Source organism: Lagopus leucura, unplaced genomic scaffold (genome assembly GCF_019238085.1).
Source record: "Lagopus leucura isolate 7727_CA_CO unplaced genomic scaffold, USGS_WTPT01 Super-Scaffold_100021, whole genome shotgun sequence".
Classification (NCBI taxonomy): domain Eukaryota; kingdom Metazoa; phylum Chordata; class Aves; order Galliformes; family Phasianidae; genus Lagopus; species Lagopus leucura.
The window spans coordinates 10,212,240-10,224,590 of NW_024962274.1; the positions used below are offsets into that span (position 1 = coordinate 10,212,240).

The following is a 12,351-nucleotide window of genomic DNA, read 5'->3' on the forward strand; positions in this document are numbered from 1 at the left end:
GAGCCAGGAGCCAACAAAACAGTTTTGCACAGAGGACAGAAGCAGACAAACAAATGCTGTGAGATGGAACATACACTGCAATGCAAAAACCAGAACCCTGGAAAGATGAAGAACCAACTGGGGATTTTAGTTAAGGCTTGGAAATTGTTTCCTCTTTCTTTTGATGAAGCACTTGATTAGGCTGCATTTCCGCATTGCATTGCTTTGTCTCCAAGAATTATCCCTTCGGCCTCACTGATCAAATTAGTCTCTCTGCTCTACATTTGATACTTAGTAATTGCATTAACTTTTGGTTGCTTGGCTTGGAGGGTACTGTCCACCCTTCTAATGACTGAAAGTGCTCGTCTGTTTCTACCTGTTGTTCAAAATATTTTCCACTACTCTTCCATGGATCTTCCTCTAAAACAAGGCATACAAACTTTGTAGTCTGTATCAAAAACAAAACCAACCATTCTGAACGACATACTTTTCTGATTTTATCCTTTATCCCTTTCATTCCTTGCTCTCAACTACTCACCGAAACCAGACTTTTAAATACAGTGCTCCATAACTAGCTTTTGCAGTAGCACAAATGCAGAAAATAGGGTCTCAGTGTGCCAGTGCTTTATAAGATCAGTCCCTAAGACTGTTTTTCACTGTCGTGATTATTTACCAAGAATGTATATTGACCTATTTACAAGAAAAACATAAATTCCTAGAATGAGCAGTAAGCAATACATCTTGCTGTCATGCTTGGTAATGAGACCCCCAGCTTTCAACAAAACTTAGGTAAGTTGGAACTGTTTCTTCACAAATGGCAGAAAATATTTTTTATGAAGTAAACTAAAATCAGTTCATCGACCTGCACAAGGAAACTGGCAGTAATTGATGAGCGAGTGAAAGTTGTGAAGAAAACTATCCCCTTCATAATTAAAAGAATGCAGTTTTTAATTTGTATCAAAACAATCCACAAGTTCAAGGCCTGTATTGGGCATACAGTGGTGCTGAAGTGAAGCCTTGCAGAACAGAGCAGTCTTTGGCAAACAAAAAGCAGCAGCTGGGGAGGCAGGAATCTGTCTTACCTCTAAGAAGTGAGCTTCAAAGGCTTTTGCTGCAGGATCTTTCAGTACTAATCCCTCTTGTCTAAAAGATCAAGAGAAGAAAATGTAACATTGAAAGTACAGGTGTAACTGTATGAAAATTGGTGGCAAAAAATAGAAGATACACAGAAGGGATCTTTTCTAAAGCCTTTTAGTCAATAATAATAACACACTGAATAATTTCAATTTCACTCCTTCAAACATGGTATTATTTGGCTGTCTATCCAATGCAACTTTAAGGATGTAGGTGGAATTCTTCTATATTTGTTTAAATGTGTTGCTATATTAGAAGATTTGAATATCCAGAATTTTATTGTCTTGCTTTTATTCCGGGTTTAAATCCTGTGAAACTTGACTACTGTTGCCTTCAATATACTGATGATTTGCCACAACTTTCATATTTAACAACTGCGATAGCAGGTTGTGGCTTTGTTAGCTAAAGTAATCAGTAATAATGTTATCATAGCCAGCCCTGAGATTTACATTTTTATGCAGTCGGTTATTTAACAAGTAGCTCAGTGGCTCTCTGCAACAGGAATCCTGCTTGAGATCTGGGAGACAATTAGTTTGTCTGTAAATCTCAGTTAAACAACAGCGTGCAACACTTCAGGAGTCTCTGTGTTACCTCTGTATGCTGTCTCTGAAAAGCAAGGTCTGGTACCTGCTAGACTATCGATGTCAGAACTGATCCACAGTGACACTGCTTTCATTCCTGGACGACTTGAACAGCAGATTGGCATCTCTGTATGTGCTATCATATTTATATGATTTCAGGACTAACTGAATTACAGAAGGGGTAAAGAAAAGCAAATTACAAATGACACTGACAATTTTCCCTACCCAGGTCTGGCAGGATGTAGGAAAATCATTTTCCACGAATGGAGCATCTCCACAGCTAGCCCTCCAATCGCAGTACACACAGCAGGCTGCAGCCAGATGGTAGATCCTGAGATAAAGAACAGAGCTATAGGTAAAGCTTTGTGGCAGGGACTGTCGGGCAAACATGCAGGGCAAAGATGCCAGACAGGAAGGCAGGTCAGGAGAGGGGAAATGATATAACAGCAACTTGGGGAAGATCTCTGTGTCCCCAGGATGCAGCTTTTCTGATCCAGTTCTGTGTCAAGATTGGTTCGAATTCTGACCATATTCTTTCTGCCACCACAGGGTGTCTCTGCATCTCCTCAAACACTGAAGGCTCTGGCAGCCTTCAGCACCAACCTGTGGTCTCTTTCAAGGAGGTGTAGGCCTGAAGGGAAACAACCCCCCCCCCTTAGCAGTGGATTTTCTTCAGGATCACAAGCCTGCTTGGGGTAGAATGGTGATGCCTTTGCTAGTGGGAATTTCTTCATTTGAAGATAAAGCCACAGTACAGCGATGCACCTCAATTGGCTTTAAAGGCTCTCCCTTACAGGACTGAAACCAGCTGTGGCATCTGATGTGGCACACTGACCTAGATCAAGCTCATTCTGCTGGTGCAGGGTCAGCAAGGTTTGAGGCACTCTCCCTGTACCGACACACTTTCTGCTAAAGCAGACAATCTCTCTGTGCCCTTTTACCTTTGTGCTCATGTGCTTAGGATAATTTGACAGAAATAAAGTTGTGTGCTTGTACCAGATGTGGATCAAGTTAATTCTAACATCATTAAGGGCAGAACAATAGAAAAACTGAAAAACACTTGAAATACACTAGCTCAACTACTAACAGTTCCCAGTACAGAGGCTGATTAAATTTTGTCTACCTACTTGTGTATCTCTTCCCAAGGCCCCATTCTCTTTTCCTGGCAGTAAGTAAATACAATGAGGTCATCATTTGCATAGTTATGGAGGTGATGACTGTCCATCAGTGGTCATCAAAAATGCAGGAGCATAACATCTTTGTGTCCTAAAAGATGGAAGTGTTGCTCTTCAGACTTTAGCTTACCTCTCCAACCATTTCTAATATGTTACTTAACCAGTGTTTGTCTTGGAAGTGATCTTACTCAGTAATCTCTTCCCTGAGCGCAACCCAGTTTCTGCAACCTTTTTCATGTGAAACTACCTGTGGAAGAAGGAATGCTCCAAATGAGAGTTTTCTTCATGTAAATTAAAAAAAAAGAAAAAAAGAAAAAAAGAAAATGAATTCAAGGGTTGGAATAAAACTAGTGACCTGGACTTTGACTTAGAAACAGCTGAGCATCGTAATATCTGGGCTGTGTATTGCTGCTGTGGGTGTTCTCATATTCCCTGATTATTTTTCTTCTTCCCATGAAAACCTTCAACTTGATAGCAAGCTTAGGAACTGACAAGTTCCTTTGCCCTCCACCTCAGCATTTGCTTGTTGCTTAGAGGAACAGGTCATCTTGTCCTTGGCTTCAAACGTGTAGAAAACACAGATTTAATCTGATCATGCTGTTATACTTTATCCCCAGCAAGCACCCCAAGATCAGGTACCCCAAGATCTGGGGTCTAGATATGTACAAAAACTCTTAAGCCCTTGCCTTACTTGTGTCTATGCTTGTTTCTAAAGGCTCATGGTAGCTCTCCCTGAAATGGAAAGTTTGTGAAGTGTCAGGCCGTGGTGTCTGGTGCAGTGCTTCCATAAGTAAAGCACAACAAACCACCAGTGGGGACAGCAAGGTTAAGTTCCCACTTCTTTTAAAAGCTGTGTTACCTTTTACCCTCTTTGGCCTTTATGTTGGGTATGGCCTTGGTTCAAGTGCACAGGGGCACGTTCTGCTTCAATGGAAGTTTGGCTGTGTGAGGGAGCTGAAGAAATGCTGACTTTAATGAAGGAGATTCAAAGTGGAGAGTGGCTGCCCCGACCTAGGTTTAGTGGGAGTCAAAGGCTGCAAGAAGCCCGAGGCAGAAGCACACGGGCTTTGCAGCCGATACACTTCATTTCGAAGATCACCGTTAGAAAATAATGGTAGATCCAGTAGCTCGCCTGCCTCTGGTTTTGCTGTACACTGTGAGTAGCGATGAGAGCCGCTTTTTGTTCACAAGTACTCACTCGTGACAGCGCGGACAGAACTGTGATACCTCTCTGCTGTTTGGTTTTGTTTTGTTTCTAGAAAGGGGAGGAAGGAAGAAGATGGCACAGACAAAGGCGACCTCCTCACACCTGCCGTCGGGGCGAGCCCAGCCCTGGAGCCGCACCCCAGGCTCCTGCTGCTCCCCGCGGGGAGGCGGCGCGGGCGGAGCGGCGGCTGCGTTTCCATGAGTCACTCCAGGACTTTCTGCTGCCTGCCGTGAGGTGGGGAGGGGGTACCTCCGTGCCGACGTCCTACTCCGTGATGTGAGGCACAGGCATGCTCAGTAGCTGGTGCCTACCCCTCCTCTCTCAGCAACGGTGCCTACAACGCTGAGAGACCGCCGGCAGCCGGAGCGGGGCCGGAAAGCCATCTTTACGGGAGCGGAGGCAGCGGCGGTCGGGAGCCATGTGAGTGCCCGCGGCCGCCAGCGGAGAGCAGAGCCGGGCTCGGTGGGCTCGGTGCCTGCGGGGCGGGAGGGGGCCGGGGCGAGCCGGTGTCTGGAGCCGCCGCAGCCCTTGTGGGTGGCACCCGCACGGCCGCCGGCTCCGGGGCTCGGGGCTGGGCGGACGCGAGCCGGGCGGCGGAGCGCGGGCTGGGGCTGCGAGCGCTGTGCGCGTAGCCGGCAGGCAGCGGGGAGCTAACTCGGGTGAATAGTCGAAACGCTGGGCCGGGATCCTCAACAGGTGCAGGGCTGTGGAACGGTCTGAGTCACTCAGCGGCGCTGAGCCACGGCTGCCGAGTCCTGTTTATTTTCGCCGTTTGATGAAACGCTCTCTCAAATAGTCGCTGGCTGATCCGCTCAGCCGCGCCGCACCCACGACCAGGGGCCCCTGTCTGCACGGCTCGGTGATTATCTGTTGCTTCTCGTTTGTATCCCTTTAAATCTCTTCCAAATCTTTCAGTTCAGCGTTAACAAAAGCAATGCTCTCTGCTAGACAGCGATGAAGCCTCCAAAGTCAATTCTTAAATCAGAACCGTGCTTAGTTAAGTAGAAATTGATCTGAACTGTGTTCATTCACAAAAAAAAATCTGGTGCCTAAACGCACGATTTTACTAGCGTCTCAATTCATTGCTCGTTCACAGTCACTCCTAAGGGACAGCTGGAGAAGATGTCTAAAACAATCTCAGGGAGTGCTACACAGCAGAAAGGAGTGTATGGGGGCTGGAAAGCTGTGGACTTGGGTGGTGGTGGGAGATCTTGGGCTCGGCTGATTCATAGAAGAAGTGGAAGCAGCCTTGAGTCTACAAGCACACATTTTGGATTGTTGGCTTTTTTCTTAATGCTCTCTTAGACAATAAGCTTTTATCCACGTTGCCTGAAAGGTTTTCAAGGCAGGGTGCTTCTAAAGGAAATCCTTTATGTAGACACTGAACTTGATCTGGCAAAAAGCTGGTTCACTGTAAGCTTCTGTTGCCTAGTTGTGTTTATATCAAGAGGCAGATGATGACGTCAAATACTTTTGTTTGTATGTGAGCTGTTCTTCAGTGATTAATACAAGTGCTTGCTGTTGTGGCGTTACACAATTGAAACTGTTCCAACATGAAGCAATAACTTGGATAACATTTGTCTTAACCCACGTATATTTCAGTCTTGGGGTATTTAATGTGGTGCTCATGAGGCTTTGTAAATAAAAGCAGAAAAAGTGAGGTGATGCTGGTAGAACTGGGTTGTGCTTCTGTAAGGGACTTGTATCAAATTCTGACAGGAGTTAGATGGAAAAGAGAAAGCAGTTTTTGTCTCTTTTGACAATAATGTTTCAGTTTGATAACTGAAACAAATCCGAAACAAATAAGCTGCTCGTAATTGGCAGCATCACTGTCAGCTGGCTTCTGTTTCATTGCCGGGTATTGATATGAAGACTTTTTTGTTTTGTTTTGGGAACATCTGCAAGAATATCATGTCCCAGTGGCTTCTGAGTTAGTGATGAACATGAGAGATAAATGTGCACTTAGCGACGGACTTGTAGCTGCATTAACTTTTGTACTTCACAGGACCATAACAGCTAACTGCTAGTGGCAATTAGAGGTTCTCTCTGCTGTTACTCCTACAGAATGTTGCAAACATGGACACGTTTCCTCCATGTGTGTGTGGATGTGCATTTGAGATAGGATGCTGTGTCTTCAGCTGGTGTGAAGTAGCATCATTAGTTTTTGACAGTGAGGGCAGTGAGGCCCTGGTGCAGGTTGCCCAGAGAGGTGCGTGCTCCATTCCTGGACACATTCAAAGTCAGGATGGACCAGGCTCTGAGCATTCTGATCTGGCTGTAGGTTCATTGCAGGCGAGTTGGACTACATGGCTTTTAAGGGTGCCTTCTAACTCAAACTGTGATTCAGTACAGAACTCTTCCACTGGGTTGTGGGTATACAGCTGTATTCCCAGAGTACTTTCCCAGTTTTCAAGGACTTGAGGCTCAGTGAGTTTCTGAACCAGAGGGAGCTTCTTTGTATTTTATGATTCTCAGTGGATTTTGCTGTTATTCTTTCATGAAGGTGTCCAGTTGCTCCATTGGCTGCGTCCAGTAGCAAGGAGCTCCACAACTGAGCTGTGCAGGCTGTGAAAACTGCTTCCTGTTGGTTTTGAGCTAGCAGGTATCAGTTTCACTGTGATCTCCTACTCTGACATTGGAAATCAGTGAACAACGTTCGCCACTTTCTCTGTGGCTCATGATCGTGCACTCCAGCAGACCTGCACTGCTTTACATCAGGTGAGAATCTGTCCCTGTGGTTTCTGTAGCAGTGGGCAGAATCCAGGGCAGGTGACACACATTCAGCTAACAGGCATCTTTCTCTTTGGTGAAGGCAGAGGAGAAGAAGTTGTGGCATAAAAAGGTTGAATGAAAGAAGAGGGATATAAAAGGGATCTACAGTGAGAATAAAGAAGAGTTGGACCTTGCCCAGTGTAGCTGGAAGGGTTGTTCCAGATGTAAGGAGAAGACAAAAATCTGGTTGGAAGAGATATGAGGAGCAGTGAAGAGAGATGAGTAGTCAAAAATGGTGCTCAGATCTGAGGTGCTTATAGGCATTGTTTAGCTCTGGAAAATAAACTAACAGCAGCAGGTGAGGTGCATGGTTTTGTTTCTTTTACAGTGGTCACATCTCAATAGGTAATCATATCTAATAGAAGCTTATGGCATCATGTCATCTGCTGTTTACAGATAGGTCAGTGACCAGACAGCAGGGTGCCTTTGATTGCATTAATCCAACATAAGCTCTATTTCAGGGTACTACTTTTTGAGACAAGCAGCAAAACAAAGCACCTGGCTCTCCCCAGGGCAGAACTGCATCACTAGATCTCATTCCTAGGGCAGCAGTTTCAAAAATAAATGAATAAAATCATGCCTGCTTCGAAGCAGAGCAAGGAGAAGATCCTAGATGAGGCGGCTGGGATTAAAATGCTTCTACCAATGGTAATGAGTATGTTCAGGTAGAATTTCTGTTCAGTTTTTCTGAAAGGAGTGGCATGACTATCTCCTGCTGTAAGGAGAGTTGTTCTTAGCCCTCCTTCTGTGGACATAATTTTATGGAACTCAGCAAAATCTCTCTACCACGCCACTCCTTCATACTGAGCAGCAGAGCCAAACCAATTTAGTGCAGCTCTCTTTGTGATCCCAATCCACTGCATGGGGCATTCAGTGGGCTGCAAAGTGAATATGCCCAGTGTTTGTCCTAGGAAATTACAGATGGGATGAATTTTGTAAGTGTGGCAGCACTTCCATGCTGGTAAGTGTCTGCATTCCCCTAGAAATACTTTCCAAAAGAGCTCTGGAAATCCATGGTGGCAGGAAGATTTTGGTCCCCTGTACTCTCGAGCTTTTGCATCTTATGGTCAGGTGCCTCAGAATCAGAGAAGCTAGATTGTTTTGGTATTTTCACATACATATATTTCTCTGTACAGTGAGTCAAAGGGTATAATGGTTTTGAGGGTCCTGTAGTATTGATTCATGCAGAGTTCTTCGTGTGCAGCAGTAGAAACAAATGCTTCCAGCTCATGTTAGACATTGTTCCTGCTGCATGCACTTGCATTTTGATATAAGGGTGTCCCAAACAGGTTGCAAGTCTTTTGGATATTTAGATGATGAGTGATTGAAAGTGTGGAAATCAAACTGAATGTTGTCTTGAGGACCTCTGTGAAGGATTAAATACCAGCATGGAGACAATTGAAAATTATCTGTGATAAGTACAGGCATAGTGAATATTTTTCACAACAAACATTCTTGAAAATAGGCTAAGTAGGCTAATATGAGTAGGTGAAACCCAAATACATTCAATTCAGTGATCCCTTTCTTTGGAACGTGTTTGAGTTGACCTGCAGGTGGCTTGTGTAGATAGCTGCAGCAGCAGAATAATTTATAGGATACTTGAAGTGGTTTTATTAGAAGCTGAACTAGTCTGCCAGAGGAGCATTTCTCGTTTTTAAATGCTTTTTACTCAATTAAGATATTGCTGAAAAATGGATATTTAGAGCACCAGGCAAATCCATGTTTTGTACGCAGGTATGTACTGCTCCCAGCAGGAACTGGCATAGTTCAGGAAAAGAGCTTGGTATTAAGTGTTCTTTTTCCCTTCATTTCACTGCCCTTCAGCCAGGATGCATGGTAGATTCTCACTGACAGCTTTAGCAAAATGTTTATGGTGCCCTGGAAGGGGCAGTACAGACTGTCCCAAATAAGTACAAATGACTGAACAGCTCATCTTAGGCAATTATGACTTACAGAGAATATCCTCTCACCTGCGTCATTCAGTGCTGTGTACTGTCATTGCTCATGGCCATTACCAGGAATTAACTATGATGGCGTTTTTTAATGATGCAATTGCTTTTTCTCTGTCTGGACTTGACCCCTCTAAACTCATTTCCTTTATCCACTCAGCCGTCATCAAATGATTGCAAGGTGGGTTTTTTGCTGTTCAGTTATGGAAAACCTTATGTTTTCTTAAAAGGTGGTAACTCATTGAAATAGATCTGTCTATACTTTTGCAAGTGTTTTGTCATTTTGAATTACATTGTAGATGAAATAATTAGAGTGGAAGTTTCTGACCAAATGATCTGAAATACCTAAGCAAGTTCCTTGATCTCTTCAGGTACAAAATTTAATGACAAGTATACAGGGGGAAAAAAAAAAAAAGTCTTCTATTTCAGAGTAAATCAGAGAGAAATTTCTGAAGTGGCAGCTCACATCTGCTGGACTCAGTATCACAAGGTCACTGAAAGGATGACTTTTCAGAACATCAGAACTATTATTTCAATTTCAGTATTTTTTGGTGGTTTGTTTTTCAGTGGTATTTAAATGTAAATCAGTAATCATGTTGAAACCAAGTGTTGGCACCACATATTTATACATCAGAGCTGGGAGTTTGCCTGTGTTTTGGAAGCACCAAGTAGCTGACCATTTGTATTTGTGAGGATTCAGTGCCATGAACTTCTCTAGATTTTGTTATTATACAATATGGCAAACAGCCTGTGGGATTGAGACAGCCTTTGCAAGAAGTCAGAGAAATAGAATTGATGGGCAGTGGGAATACACCAGAGGCTGTGATGTGTCCTTGGTCTGGAGTTAAGTAGGAGAGGAAGTATCCACAGTTTACAAACTCCTTACATGATCAACGAAAGAACTGAAGAGAGTATTTCCTGGCAATCCACAGTGATGAGTGTTGTACTGAACTGCTCTTAGTACGTAATACCGGATATGCTGATTTTCTTTTAAGATGTTCCTGTCAGATCAAGGTGGATATTTATATGACTGAACTTTAAAATTTTAATTGGAGAATGGAATTGAGAACTTGAACGGCATTAAAAATGCAGTCATTGCAGGGAAAAGGGTTTTTTTATTTCACATTTCTGCATGTGGGGAAATATTTTACAGAGTTATGAAACAGACTTCTTTGCATTCTTTGAAATGAAGTTGCAAGTTTTGGTTTTTAAATAACCTTTTAAAGCACTGTTACATGTATGTTTGGGAATGTTGTTTGGAGAACTGTTTTTAGAGATATTAAAAAATCGGACCAGAAGATGTCCCAAGCAACCTGGTCTTGTGGGCCCTGTTTTCAGCTGGACAGAATGACCTCCCCTTCCAACCTCAGCCCTTCCGTGATTGTTTGAAAACATCACTCACAAATGAATATGTTGAAGGTAAACATTTGATTGTTTCCAAGCATTCACGTTTTCAACTTTTTCATCTGCTATGGATGGAAATTTCAGGTTGAGGGTTAGAAGATGGATTTTGTTGTGTTTCACTAAATTTTAAATTTCTGTAGAATGGATAAGTTGTCCCAGCAATAATATAATAGGATAATATTATATATATCAGAATAACAGAAACAAGGCTGTACCTAAATGGGACAGCAGAGTCAAATACAAAGGAATCAGGCCAAAGGTTACGCATTACAACTTAGTAGATCTTTCATGCTTTCTTTAATAAATAAAAAAAAGAAAGCAGATCACTGGAATGCATTATTAAATTTGGCTTGAATTCAAGTGCTCATATTCCTCCCAGAGTACAAAATCCAGATTCCCTGCAAGCAGGCTTCCTCATTTTTCATATTCAATGCAGTCTTCTCTAACTTGGTGTCTGCCTCTATCTCTCTAAACCAGCTCTTGTAAAAGCTTGGTAGAATTTGGTAGATGGGGAAAACTCTCATTCTGTTCCTTTGTAAGTAGTGTCTCAGTAGACTGCATGTTTAGTAAAACCATACATGCTCATATCCAGTTAGGGTGTCTAAATCCATAACAGAGGAAAAGCAAATCTCACTGTCGCATGCAGCAGGCTGGTTTTAGGTAAGGTTGCCAAGACCTCATTGGTTATGACCCACAAGGTATGGCTTTTGCAGTTCAGGTCCTTTACTTTTTTACTTGCTGATTTATTTAGCACTGTGTTGGCTGTTAAGCTAGTACAAAGACTGTGCATGGTGGTAGTCTTGCTTCAAGGAATGGCTGTGGAAGGGACCCACAAGGATCATCAAGGTCAATCCCTGCCTCCACTCAGAACCACTCGAAATCCAAACCCTATGTCTGAAAGCAGTGGCCAAGTGCTCATTGAACTCCAGCAGTTCAGGGTCGTGACCCTGGGGAGCCTGTGCTGTGCCCAACAACCTTATCAGCAAAGAACCTCTTCCTAACACCAACTCAACTGTCTCCTGATGCAGCTCCATGCCATTCCCTGGGGTCCTGTCACTGGAAAGTCACACATGAGCTTCATGGGCACGCTCAGCAGATAGTGCTCCTTACATCCATGCTGGTAGTTCTTTTTGGACTGTCAAAAGCAGGAGAGATCTTTAGCCTAATATCTTCCCTGTCTACTCAGACCTTCTCCATCAGTCTAGAGTTCATGTATTTCAGAAGTGGAGATAAGGAGTGGGTCTTCCCAGCGAGCCTTGTGTACTGAAGTTCTTGCTGGAATTCATCTCTGAATCATCAGAGCAGTAAGCCCAAAGTATCGAGCTCTGCATAAGTGGGAATCTGCAAAGGAAAGGACTTAGGAATTGGCTCCATGAGCTTCTCAGCATCTTCTCCACACCAAGGATACCAGTTTTGAGGAGGCAGAATTTCTGTAATGGGCTCATTGCCATTTTAGACCTGAGTCAGGCGATGCACTGACTTTCTGTATACATTTAGGTCCTGGCAAAGTTTCCCTAGAAACAATGAAAATCACTAATCATCCTTGAGCTCACTTGCTGTCTTCTCCAGGAGGTTAATGGTTAGAAATTACATTTGTTCATTTGCGTTCACATACAAAAATAGCTCCTCTTTAATGTGCTAGTGAATCTGGCCTTACTCAGGGCCTTAATTATGGTGAGCTGCAGTAAGGCAAAGGGCACTGCTGCTTGAAAACACAAACTTATCTACTGTCATCCTCCAGCTGTTGGCACAGATTATTGCATGGAAGGGTTCCTATAACGTGTTTTAGTGTTTAGGTGTTTTGTGCATAATTTTTGGAGTTTAGAAAGGAGTTCTAATACTAAACATTTCTTACTGCTCTGATCCTCGACAATGCTTATAAAAGGAAAAAAGCAAAACCTCTCTCTCATTTAGGTCGATCTGTGGAAAAGCTTTTTGAATTCTGGTTAGATTTGCTGATAGCTGCGGAATGTTCCCCTTTCTCTTTTCTTCATGTGTCTCCAATAGTATCAATTTCCAGTGTGTGCACAGAGGATAGATGCACCTGATAGCTGTCACCCTTGGTGACAATTCAGATAGGGAAAGGGGGAGGGAAGCAAAGAAACAAAGAGCTTTAATCAATAACAGCAAAAGGAGGGTTGTGACCTAAT

The 12,351-nt window shown here is 43.3% G+C and overlaps 1 protein-coding gene and 1 long non-coding RNA gene across 2 annotated transcripts in view; one reads left to right on the top strand and one right to left on the bottom strand.

Moving 5' to 3' along the window:
• Positions 1-1,952: 1,952 nt before the first annotated feature.
• Positions 1,953-12,351, bottom strand: part of LOC122183996 — a 60,794-nt gene continuing 50,395 nt past the window's right edge. Inside the window, exon 4 of the long non-coding RNA XR_006180466.1 lies at positions 1,953-2,025. This is a non-coding gene — a long non-coding RNA (uncharacterized LOC122183996). The remainder of the gene's footprint in view (positions 2,026-12,351) is intronic.
• The window catches only part of LOC122183995 (vesicle-associated membrane protein 2-like), a 37,970-nt gene continuing 29,860 nt past the window's right edge, over positions 4,242-12,351 (top strand). Inside the window, exon 1 of the mRNA XM_042878505.1 lies at positions 4,242-4,496. Coding sequence (XP_042734439.1) covers positions 4,495-4,496 — 2 coding nt within the window. The 5' untranslated portion in view covers positions 4,242-4,494. The remainder of the gene's footprint in view (positions 4,497-12,351) is intronic.